Source organism: Podarcis vaucheri, assembly GCF_965113315.1.
Source record: "Podarcis vaucheri genome assembly, chromosome: Z".
Lineage (NCBI taxonomy): Eukaryota > Metazoa > Chordata > Lepidosauria > Squamata > Lacertidae > Podarcis > Podarcis vaucheri.
The window spans coordinates 52146801-52159004 of record NC_138758.1 but is presented as its reverse complement, the minus strand read 5'-3'; the positions used below and the strand labels follow the sequence as shown (position 1 = coordinate 52159004).

General features: G+C 39.4%; 1 protein-coding gene across 1 annotated transcript in view; it reads right to left on the bottom strand.

Moving 5' to 3' along the window:
- Positions 1-12204, bottom strand: part of LOC309524275 (spectrin alpha chain, non-erythrocytic 1-like) — a 199323-nt gene that overhangs the window by 48455 nt on the left and 138664 nt on the right. Inside the window, 3 exon segments of the mRNA XM_082208732.1 lie at positions 6811-7019; positions 8217-8321; positions 9649-9786. Coding sequence (XP_082064858.1) covers positions 6811-7019; positions 8217-8321; positions 9649-9786 — 452 coding nt within the window.

Here is a 12204-nt window from a genome sequence, read left to right as displayed (position 1 = left end):
AGGATTCGTTCTAGGATCAGGCTTTGGGATCCCGTCGATCCGCCCCCTCCCCGGACCTACTTGATCTAGGGTTAGGGTTACATTTTAGGGTTACTTTTAGGGTTAGGTTTTCAGGTCCAGGGTTACGTTTTAGGATCAGGTCTAGGGTTTCAGGGTTGATCTTTCGGATCCCAGCGGATCCCCTCCCCAAGGACCTACTTCATCCAGGGTTAGGGTTACATTTTAGGGTTATTTTTAGGGTTAGGTTTTCAGGTCCAGGGTTACGTTTTAAGATCAGGTTTAGGGTTTTAGGATTAGTGCTAGGATTAGGCTTTGGGATCCCGTCGATCTGCCCCCTCCTCCCCTCCCAAGGATCTACTTGATCCAGGGTTAGGATCAGGTTTAGGGTTACATTTTAGGGTTAGGTTTTCAGGTTCAGGGTTACGTTTTAGGATCAGGGTTACGGTTTCAGGATTAGCTTTAGGGTTGATCTTTAGGATCCCAGCGGATCCCCTCCCCGGACCTACCTGATCCAGGGTTAGGGTTAGGGTTACATTTTAGGGTTACTTTTAGGGTTAGGTTTTCAGGTTCAGGGTTAGGTTTTAGGATCCGGTTTCGGGTTTTAGGATTCGTTCTAGGATCAGGCTTTGGGATCCCGTCGATCCACCCCCCTCCCCGGACCTACTTGATCTAGGGTTAGGGTTACATTTTAGGGTTACTTTTAGGGTTAGGTTTTCAGGTTCAGGGTTAGGTTTTAGTATCCGGTTTCGGGTTTCAGGATTCGTTCTAGGATCAGGCTTTGGGATCCCGTCGATCCGCCCCTCCTCCCCATGGACCTACTTGATCCAGGGTTAGGGTCAGGTTTAGGGTTACATTTTAGGGTTAGGTTTAGGGTTAGGTTTTCAGGTTCAGGGTTACGTTTTAGGATCAGGTTTAGGGTTCCAGGGTTAGTTGTAGGGTTGATCTTTAGGATCCCAGCAGATCCCCTCCCCAAGGACCTACTTGATCCAGGGTTAGGGTTACATTTTTGGGTTACTTTTAGGGTTAGGTTTTCAGGTTCAGGGTTACGTTTTAGGATCAGGGTTACGGTTTCAGGATTAGCTTTAGGGTTGATCTTTAGGATCCCAGCGGATCCCCTCCCCGGACCTACCTGATCCAGGGTTAGGGTTACATTTTAGGGTGACTTTTAGGGTTAGGTTTTCAGGTCCAGGGTTCGGTTTTAGGATCCGGTTTCGGGTTTTAGGATTCGTTCTAGGATCAGGCTTTGGGATCCCGTCGATCCGCCCCCTCCTCCCCTCCCCATGGACCTACTTGATCCAGGGTTAGGGTCAGGTTTAGGGTTCCATTTGAGGGTTAGGTTTAGGGTTAGGTTTTCAGGTCCAGGGTTACGTTTTAGGATCAGGGTTAGGGTTTCAGGCTTAGTTGTAGGGTTGCTCTTTAGGATCCCCGCGGATCCCCTCCCCAAGGACCTACTTGATCCAGGGTTAGGGTCAGGGTTAGGGTTACATTTGAGGGTTAGGTTTTCAGGTTCGGGGTTAGGCTTTAGGGTTACGTTTAGGATTATATTTTAGGGTTAGTTTTAGGGTTATGTTTTAGGGTTAGGGTTAAGTTGTAGGGTCAGAGTTTAGGGTTAGGGATTAGGATTATTTTTTAGAGTTAGGATTTAGGGTCATGTTTTAGGGTCAGGGTTACGTTTGAGGGTTAGGGTTCAGGATTATATTTTAGGGTTAGGGATTAGGGTTATGTTTTAGGGTTCATGTTTTAGGGTTAGGGTTAAGTTGTAGGGTCAGAGTTTAGGGTTAGGGTCAAGGTTTAGGGTTTAGGATTAGGATGATTTTATAGAGTTAGGATTTAGGGTCATGTTTTAGGGTCAGGGTTACGTTTGAGGGTTAGTTTTATGGGGTCGGGGTTACGTTTGAGGGTTAGGGTTTAGGATTATATTTTAGGGTTAGGGATTAGGGTTCATGTTTTAGGGTTCATGTTTTAGGGTTAGGGTTAAGTTGTAGGGTCAGAGTTTAGGGTTAGGGTTTAGGATTATTTTTTAGAGTTAGGATTTAGGGTCATGTTTTAGGGTCAGGGTTACGTTTGAGGGTTAGGGTTCAGGATTATATTTTAGGGTTAGGGATTAGGGTTAGGGTTATGTTGTAGGGTTAGAGTTTAGGGTTAAGGTTAAGGTTTAGGGTTTAGGATTAGGATTATTTTATAGAGTTAGGATTTAGGGTTAGGCTTAGGGTCATGTTTTAGGGTCAGGGTTACGTTTGAGGGTTAGGGTTCAGGATTATATTTTAGGGTTAGGGATTAGGGTTCATGTTTTAGGGTTAGGGTTATGTTGTAGGGTTAGAGTTTAGGGTTAAGGTTAAAGTTTAGGATTAGGATTATTTTATAGAGTTAGGATTTAGGGTTAGTCTTAGGGTCATGTTTTAGGATTAGAGTTTAGGGTTAGGGGGTTTTTTTTGAGTTAGGGTTTAGGATCATGTTTTAGGTTTAGGGTTTAGGGTTTTAGGGTTAGGTTTAGGTTTTAGGGTTACGTTTGAGGGTTAGGGTTAGGTTTCAGGGTAGGATTTAGGATTATATTTTAGGGTGAGGGTTTAGGTTTTAGGGTAGGATTTAGGATTATATTTTAGGGTTAGGGTTTAGGTTTTAGGGTAGGATTTAGGATTATATTTTAGGGTTAGGGTTTAGGGTTTAGGGTTACGTTTGAGGGTTACTTTTAGGGTTAGGTTTTCAGGTTCATGGTTACATTTTAGGGTTAGGGTTTAGGATTATATTTTAGGGTTAGTTTTATGGTTATGTTTTAGGGTGCATGTTTTAGGATTAGGGTTATGTTGTAGGGTCAGAGTTTAGGGTTAGGGTTTAGGATTATTTTTTAGAGTTAGGATTTAGGGTTAGGCTTAGGGTCATGTTTTAGGGTCAGGGTTACGTTTGAGGGTTAGTTTTATGGGGTCGGGGTTACGTTTGAGGGTTAGGGTTTAGGATTATATTTTAGGGTTAGGGATTAGGGTTCATGTTTTAGGGTTCATGTTTTAGGGTTAGGGTTAAGTTGTAGGGTCAGAGTTTAGGGTTAGGGTCAAGGTTTAGGGTTTAGGATTAGGATGATTTTATAGAGTTAGGATTTAGGGTCATGTTTTAGGGTCAGGGTTACGTTTGAGGGTTAGTTTTATGGGGTCGGGGTTACGTTTGAGGGTTAGGGTTCAGGATTATATTTTAGGGTTAGGGATTAGGGTTCATGTTTTAGGGTTAGGGTTATGTTGTAGGGTTAGAGTTTAGGGTTAAGGTTAAAGTTTAGGATTAGGATGATTTTATAGAGTTAGGATTTAGGGTTAGGCTTAGGGTCATGTTTTAGGGTCAGGGTTACGTTTGAGGGTTAGTTTTATGGGGTCAGGGTTACGTTTGAGGGTTAGGGTTATATTTTAGGGGTAGAGTTTTGTTTCGGGGTTAGGGTTTAGGATTATGTTGTAGAGTTAGGGTTAGGATTTAGGGTGAGGGTTTAGGATTTAGGGTTATGTTTTAGGGTTAGGGTTAGGTTTCAGGGTAGGATTTAGGATTATATTTTAGGGTTAGGGTTTAGGGTAGGATTTAGGATTATATTTTAGGGTGAGGGTTTAGGTTTTAGGGTTATGTTTTAGGGTTAGGGTTAGGTTTCAGGGTAGGATTTAGGATTATGTTTTAGGGTGAGGGTTTAGGTTTTAGGGTTACGTTTTAGGGTTAGGGTTAGGTTTCAGGGTAGGATTTAGGATTATATTTTAGGGTGAGGGTTTGGGTTTAGGGTTACGTTTGAGGGTTAGGGTTAGGTTTCAGGGTAGGATTTAGGATTATGTTTTAGGGTGAGGGTTTAGGGTTTAGGGTTACGTTTTAGGGTTAGGGTTAGGTTTCAGGGTAGGATTTAGGATTATATTTTAGGGTGAGGGTTTAGGTTTTAGGGTTACGTTTGAGGGTTAGGGTTAGGTTTCAGGGTAGGATTTAGGATTATGTTTTAGGGTGAGGGTTTAGGGTTTAGGGTTATGTTTTAGGGTTAGGGTTAGGTTTCAGGGTAGGATTTAGGATTATGTTTTAGGGTGAGGGTTTAGGTTTTAGGGTTATGTTTTAGGGTTAGGGTTAGGTTTCAGGGTAGGATTTAGGATTATATTTTAGGGTTAGGTTTCAGGGTAGGATTTAGGATTATATTTTAGGGTGAGGGTTTAGGTTTTAGGGTTACGTTTTAGGGTTAGGGTTAGGTTTCAGGGTAGGATTTAGGATTATATTTTAGGGTGAGGGTTTAGGTTTTAGGGTTATGTTTTAGGGTTAGGGTTTAGGTTTCAGGGTAGGATTTAGGATTATGTTTTAGGGTGAGGGTTTAGGTTTTAGGGTTACGTTTTAGGGTTAGGGTTAGGTTTCAGGGTAGGATTTAGGATTATATTTTAGGGTGAGGGTTTAGGGTTTAGGGTTACGTTTGAGGGTTACTTTTAGGGTTAGGTTTTCAGGTTCATGGTTACATTTTAGGGTTAGGGTTTAGGATTATATTTTAGGGTTAGTTTTATGGTTATGTTTTAGGGTGCATGTTTTAGGATTAGGGTTATGTTGTAGGGTCAGAGTTTAGGGTTAGGGTTTAGGATTATTTTTTAGAGTTAGGATTTAGGGTTAGGCTTAGGGTCATGTTTTAGGGTCAGGGTTACGTTTGAGGGTTAGTTTTATGGGGTCAGGGTTACGTTTGAGGGTCAGGGTTATATTTTAAGGGTAGAGTTTTGTTTCGGGGTTAGGGTTTAGGATTATGTTGTAGAGTTAGGGTTATGTTTTAGGGTTAGGGTTTAGGATTATATTTTAGGGTTAGGGATTAGGGTTATGTTTCAGGGTTAGGGTCATGTTTGAGGGTCAGGGTTACGTTTGAGGGTTAGGGTTTAGGATTATATTTTAGGGTTCATGTTTTAGGATTAGGGTTAGGTTGTAGGGTTAGAGCTCAGGGTTAAGGTTTAGGGTTTAGGATTAGGATTATTTTTTAGAGTTAGGACTTAGGGTTAGGCTTAGGGTCATGTTTTAGGTTTGAAGGTTACTTTGATGGTTAGGATTTAGGGTTAGGGTTAGGTTTTAGGATTAGGGTTATGTTTTAGGGTTAGGGTTACGATTATGTTTTAGGATTAGGGTTTAGGTTTTAGGGTTATGTTTTAGGGTTTAGGGTTAGGGTTACGATTATGTTTTAGGATTAGGGTTTAGGTTTTAGGGCTATGTTTTAGGGTTAGAATTTAGGGCTAGTGTTTAGGATTATATTTTAGGGTTAGGGTTATAGTTTAGGATTAGGATTTAGGGTTATGTTTCATGGTTAGGGTCATGTTTGAGGATCAGGGTTACGTTTTAGGGTTAGAGTTTAGGGTTTAGGGTTATTTTGTTGAGTTAGGGTTTAGGATCATGTTTTAGGTTTAGGGTTTAGGGTTTTAGGGTTAGGCTTACGTTTTAAGGTTTAGGGTTAATTTTAGGGCTATGTTTTAGGGTTACATTTTAGGGTTAGGGTTACGTTTTAGGGTCAGTTTTATGGTTATGTTTTAGGGTTAGGGTTAGGTTTCAGGGTTACGTTTTAGAGTTACTTTTAGGGTTAGGTTTTCAGGTTCAGGGTTACGTTTTAGGGTTAGGGTTTAGGATTATATTTTAGGGTTAGTTTTAGGGTTCATGTTTTAGGGTTCATGTTTTAGGATTAGGGTTATGTTGTTGCCTTAGAGTTTAGGGTTAAGGTTTAGGGTTTAGGATTAGGATTATTTTTTAGGGTTAGGATTTAGGGTTAGGCTTAGGGTCACGTTTTAGGTTTTAAGGGTTAGGGTTAGGGTTAGGGTTAGGGTCAGGGTTTGGGATATGTTTTAGGATTAGGGTTATGTTTTAGGGTTAGAGTTTAGGGTTAGGGTTATTTTTTTGAGTTAGGGTTTAGGATCATGTTTTAGGTTTAGGGTTTAGGGTTTTAGGGTTAGGCTTACGTTTTCAGGTTTCGGGTTAATTTTAGGGTTATGTTTTCGGGTTAGGGTTTAGGTTCACGTTTTAGGGTCAGGGTTACATTTTAGGGTTACTTTTAGGGTTAGGTTTTCAGGCTCAGGGTTAGGTTTTAGGATCAGGTTTAGGGTTTCAGGGTTAGTTGTAGGGTTCATCTTTAGGATCCCATCGATCCGCCCCGGTCCTCCCCTCCCCACGGACCTACTAGATCCAGGGTTAGGGTCAGGTTTAGGGTTACCTTTTAGGGTTAGGTTTTCAGGTCCAGGGTTACGTTTTAGGATCAGGGTTGCGGTTCCAGGGTTAGTTTTAGGGTTGATCTTTAGGAACCCGTCGATCCGCTCCCCAAGGACCTACTTGATCCAGGGTTAGGGTTACATTTTAGGGTTACTTTTAGGGTTAGGTTTCCAGGTTCAGGGTTACGTTTTAGGATCAGGGTTACGCTTTCAGGATGGTTCTTTCAGATCCCAGCGGATCCCCTCCCCAAGGACCTACTTGATCCAGGGTCAGGGTTACATTTCAGGGTTACTTTTAGGGTTAGGTTTTCAGGTTCAGGGTTACGGCTTCAGGCTTAGTTTTAGGGTTGATCTTTAGGATCCCAGCGGATCCCCTCCCTGGACCTACTTGATCCAGGGTTAGGGTCAGGTTTAGGGTTACATTTTAGGGTTACTTTTAGGGTTAGGTTTTCAGGTCCAGGGTTACGCTTTCAGGGTCGATCTCTCGAAACCCAGCGGATCCCCTCCCCAAGGACCTACTTGATCCAGGATTAGGGTTACATTTTAGGGTTACTATTAGGGTTAGGTTTAGGGTTAAGTTTTAGAATCAGGGTTACGCTTTCAGGGTCGATCTCTCGGATCCCAGCAGATCCCCTCCCCAAGGACCTACTTGATCCAGGACTCCTCGTCGTCCATGTCCCGGAAGAACTGGTGGAGGCGGTGGGACTCGTTCAGCTTGGCCCGCCGGGCGGCCGCCATGGCGGTGATCCGCTGGAATCTCCCGTTGACCGTCTCCCGCTTCTCCCTGACCTGGGAGGTGTCAAAGGCGCTGCTGGTCATCAGGCTGTCGGCTTGACCGTTCAGATCCTTCAGGCGATCCTGCGGAGGGTGGAAAAAATAATAATTTAATTACATTTTTAATTTGATTAAATTAATTAACTTTAATTAAATCAATGAATTTGATTTTTTTTAAAAAAAAAATTCATTTCTTAAATTTTTTTAATTTTTTCTTTCTTATTCTTTTTCTTTTTTTATGTATTTCTTTTTCATGTTTCCCCCCCGTTTGTTTTAATGTCTGTTTTTTTTTTAATTAAAACCAATTTAAAAAAATCAATTGGAAAAAAATATCTGGAATTTCTGGAAATTTGGCACGATCTTGATTGATTTTGATGGACGGAAAGCGAAGGATTTTTTTTGGGGGAAAAAAATTCAATTTCTGAAAATTTTAAAGGGTGAAACAAGCAGAAAACTTCAGATCCTTCAGGCGATCCTGCGGATCGAAGGTTTAAAAAAAATTGATTTAATTTAATTTTTAATTTTTTTTAAAAAAATGTCAGTTTCTTAAAATTTTAATTTAATGTAATTTTAATTTATTTTTTAAAAATTCCCTTTCTTCAAATTTTAATTTAATTTAATTTAATTTAATATTTCGGTTCTGTTTCTGATTTTAAAATAAGATTTCTATTCCTGAAAATTTGGCGCTCTTTTAAAATGAAGATTTCGATTCTGTTTCTGATTTTGAAATGAAGATTTTGATTCAGTTTCTGATTTTGAAATGAAGATTTCGATTCAGTTTCTGATTTTAAAATGAAAATTTCGATTCAGTTTCTGATTTTGAAATTAAGATTTCGATTCAGTTTCTGATTTTGAAATGAAGATTTCGATTCAGTTTCTGATTTTGAAATGAAGATTTCGATTCAGTTTCTGATTTTGAAATCAAGATTTCGATTCCGTTCCTGATTTTGAAGTCAAGATCATCACCATCATCATCATATATTTATACCCCTCCCATCTGGCTGGGTCTCAATAATAATAATAATAATAATAATAATAATAATAATAATAGTAATATATTTATACCCCTCCCATCTGGCTGGGTCTCAATAATAATAATAATAATAATAATAATAGTAATAATAATATATTTATACCCCTCCCATTTGGCTGGGTTTCAATAATAATAATAATAATAATAATAATAAATTTATACCCCTCCCATTTGGCTGGGTTTCAATAATAATAATAATAATAATAATAATAATAATAATAATAATAATAATAATAATAATAATTTACCTCGTGGGCCGAAATATCGGCTTCCAGCAGCTGGTGTTTCTTGAGGAGGTTATTAACGGACGCCAGGTCTTTCCCATAATCCTCAGAGGCGAGCAGCGCTTCCACCTGGGGGAATAATAATAATAATAATAATAATAATAATAATAATAATGGTGATTTACTTGATTCGGCCAACCCACCCACCCACATTAATAATATTAATAATATTAATAATGGTTCCCTCCTTGATTCTGCCCACCCACCCATTGTCCCCCACCCCGAGATAAATTCAGTTCGTATTATTATCATTAATAATAATAATAATAATAATAATGATTACTAATAATATTAATAATGGTTATCTACTTGGTGATAAAAAATATAATAATAATAATAATAATAATAATAATAATAATAATAATAATAATAATAATAATAATATACCCCTACCCCGAGATAAATTCAGTTCATATTATAATTAATAATAATAATAATAACAATATGCCCCCTACCCCGAGATAAATTCAGTTCGTATTATTATCATTAATAATAATAATAATAATAATAATTACTAATAATATTGACAATGGTTCTCTACTTGATGATAAAAAATATAATAATAATAATAATAATAATATAATAATAATAATATACCCCTACCCCGAGATAAATTCAGTTCATATTATAATTAATAATAATAATAATAATAACAATATGCCCCCTACCCCGAGATAAATTCAGTTCGTATTATTATCATTAATAATAATAATAATAATAATAATAATAATAATAATAATAATAATAATATTGACAATGGTTCTCTACTTGATGATAAAAAATATAATAATAATAATAATATTAATAATAATAATAATAATAATAATAATAATAATAATAATATGCCCCCTACCCCGAGATAAATTCAGTTCGTATTATTATCATTAATAATAATAATAATAATAATAATAATAATAATAATTACTAATAATATTGATAATGGTTCTCTACTTGATAAAAATTATTAATAATAATAATAATAATAATAATAATAATAACAACAACAACTAATAATATTGATAATGGTTTTCTACTTGATCATAAAAAATATGATATATAATAATATAAATAATATAATATAAATATAAATATAATAATAATGATATGCCCCCTACCCCGAGATAAATTCAGTTCGTATTATTATCATTAATAATAATAATAATAATAATAATAATAATATTGATAATGGTTTTCTACTTGATCATAAAAAATATGATATATAATAATATATAATAATATAATATAAATATGAATATAAATATAATAATAATAATAATAATAATAATAATAATAATAGTAGTAGTAGTAGTAATATTGATAATGGTTTTCTACTTGATCATAATAATAATAATAATAATAATAATAATAATAATAATAATAATAATACGCCCCCTACCTCCGAAAGCCAGAAGTCGAAATCTTTGATCCCGGTGTTGAAATTCTGCTGCTTATTGGCTTCTTTCAGGCGGTGACTCTTCTCGGCCGACTTCTGAACCAGGAACTGCCATTGGTCGGCCAGGGCGGCCAATCGGGCCTGGAGGGGAGGGACAAGAAGGGGAGGAAATTCAGGAACCGGAATTAAATCAGATCAAATCAAATCGAAATATTTTACGCCGGTTTCCGAGAGACGAAGCCTTGAGATTTCAAGAATGATAAGAATTTTGGACTGGCCAGATACACAAAAAACCCCAAAGCTCCACCCAGGAAGCAGATACGTCCAATCAGGAGACGCCATTCTCTTCGGAATGACGAGGGCTTTCATATGACAGGTCACATGACAGGCTTGTCCCCTTGAGGAAAGTCAGGAAATTTGCCACCCTGAATGGCCTGACTACACAAAAACTTCAAAAGCTCCGCCCAGGAAGCAGATACGTCCAATCAGGAGACGCCATTCTCTCCAGAATGACGAGGGCTTTTATATGACAGGTCACATGACAGGCTTGTCCACTATAGGATATTCAGGAAATTGGCCTAGCTCCGCCCAGGAAGAAGCTAGGCCCAATCAGGAAGTGCCATGTCTGCTTTAGGGAATTCACAAACAGTAGCAGAAGAAAGGATGAGCGGATTGGCTAGGCCGGACTACACAAAGACCTCAAAAGCTCCGCCCAGGAAGCAGATACATCCAATCAGGAGATGCCATTCTCTTCGGAATGACGTGGGCTTTCATATGAGAGGTCACATGACAGGCTTGGCCACTTTAGGAAATTCAGGAACACTAGTAGGCCTGGCTACAGATAAACCTCAAAAGCTCCGCCCAGGAAGGAGATACCTCCAAACAGGAAGTACCAATATTTTCAGAAGGACATGGGCTTTTATATGACAGGTCACATGACAGGCTTGTCCGCTTTAGGAAATTCACAAACAGTAGCAGAAGAAAGGATGAGTGGATTGGCTAGGCCGGACGACACAAAAACCTCCAAAGCTCCACCCAGGAAGTAGATACATCCAAACAGGAAGTACCGATCTCTTTGGAACAACGAGGGCTTTTATATGACAGGTCACATGACAGGCTTGTCTGCTTTTGGGAATTCAGAAACACTAGTAGAAACTCAAATGAAGATGAATGGGAGCAGACAGGTCTAGCTACACAAAAATCTCAAAAGCTCCGCCCAGGAAGCAGATACGTCCAATCAGGAGATGCCATTCTCTTCGGAATGACGAGGGCTTTCATATGACAGGTCACATGATAGGTTTGTCCACTTTAGGTAATTCGCAAACAGTAGCAGAAGCTAGGATGAGCGGATTGGCTAGGCCGGACTGCACCAAAACCTCAAAAGCTCCGCCCAGGAAGCAGATACATCTAAACAGGAAGTGTCAATCTCTTCAGAACGACGTGGGCTTTTATATAACAGGTCACATGACAGGCTTGTCCACTTGAGGAAAGTCAGGAAATTTGCCACCCTGAATGGCCTGACTACACAAAAACCAGGAAGGAGCTACGTCCAATCAGGAGACAGCATTCTCTTCGGGATGCCGAGGGCTTTCATATGACAGGTCACATGACAGGCTTGTCCCCTTGAGGAAAACTAAGATGAACGGAAGCGGATTGGCTAGGCCGGACTACACATAAACCTCAAAAGCTCCGCCCAGGAAGGAGCTATGTCCAATCAGGAGGTGCCATTCTCTTCGCAACGCCGCGGGCTTTCATATGACACGTCACATGACAGGCTTGTCCCCTTGAGGAAAACTAAGATGAACGGAAGCGGATTGGCTACACATAAACCTCAAAAGCTCCGCCCAGGAAGGAGCTACGTCCAATCAGGAGACGGCATTCTCTTCGGAATGCCGTGGGCTTTCATATGACAGGTCACATGACAGGCTTGTCCCCTTGAGGAAATTTGGAAATGAAGATGAACGGAAGCGGATTGGCTAGGCCGGACTACACATAAACCTCAAAAGCTCCGCCCAGGAAGGAGCTACGTCCAATCAGGAGATGCCATTCTCTTCGGAACGCCGTGGGCTTTCATATGACAGGTCACATGACAGGCTTGTCCCCTTAAGGAAATTCAGGAACACTAGCAGAAACGAGGATGAGTGGGAGTGGATTGGCCAGGCCTGGCTACACAAAAACCTCAAAAGCTCCGCCCAGGAAGCAGATACATCCAAACAGGAAGTACCGATCTCTTTGGAACGACGAGGGCTTTCGTATGACAGGTCACATGACAGGCTTGTCCGCTTTAGGTAATTCACTAACAGTACCAGAAGAAAGGATGAGCGGATTGGCTAGGCCAGACGACACAAAAACCTCAAAAGCTCCGCCCAGGAAGTGGATACATCCAAACAGGAAGTACCAATATTTTCAGAAGGACGTGGGCTTTTATATGACAGGTCACATGATAGGCTTATCCGCTTCAGGGAATTCACAAACAGTAGCAGAAGCTAGGATGAGTGGATAGACTAGGCCAGACTACACAAAACCCTCAAGAGCTCCGCCCAGGAAGCAGATACGTCC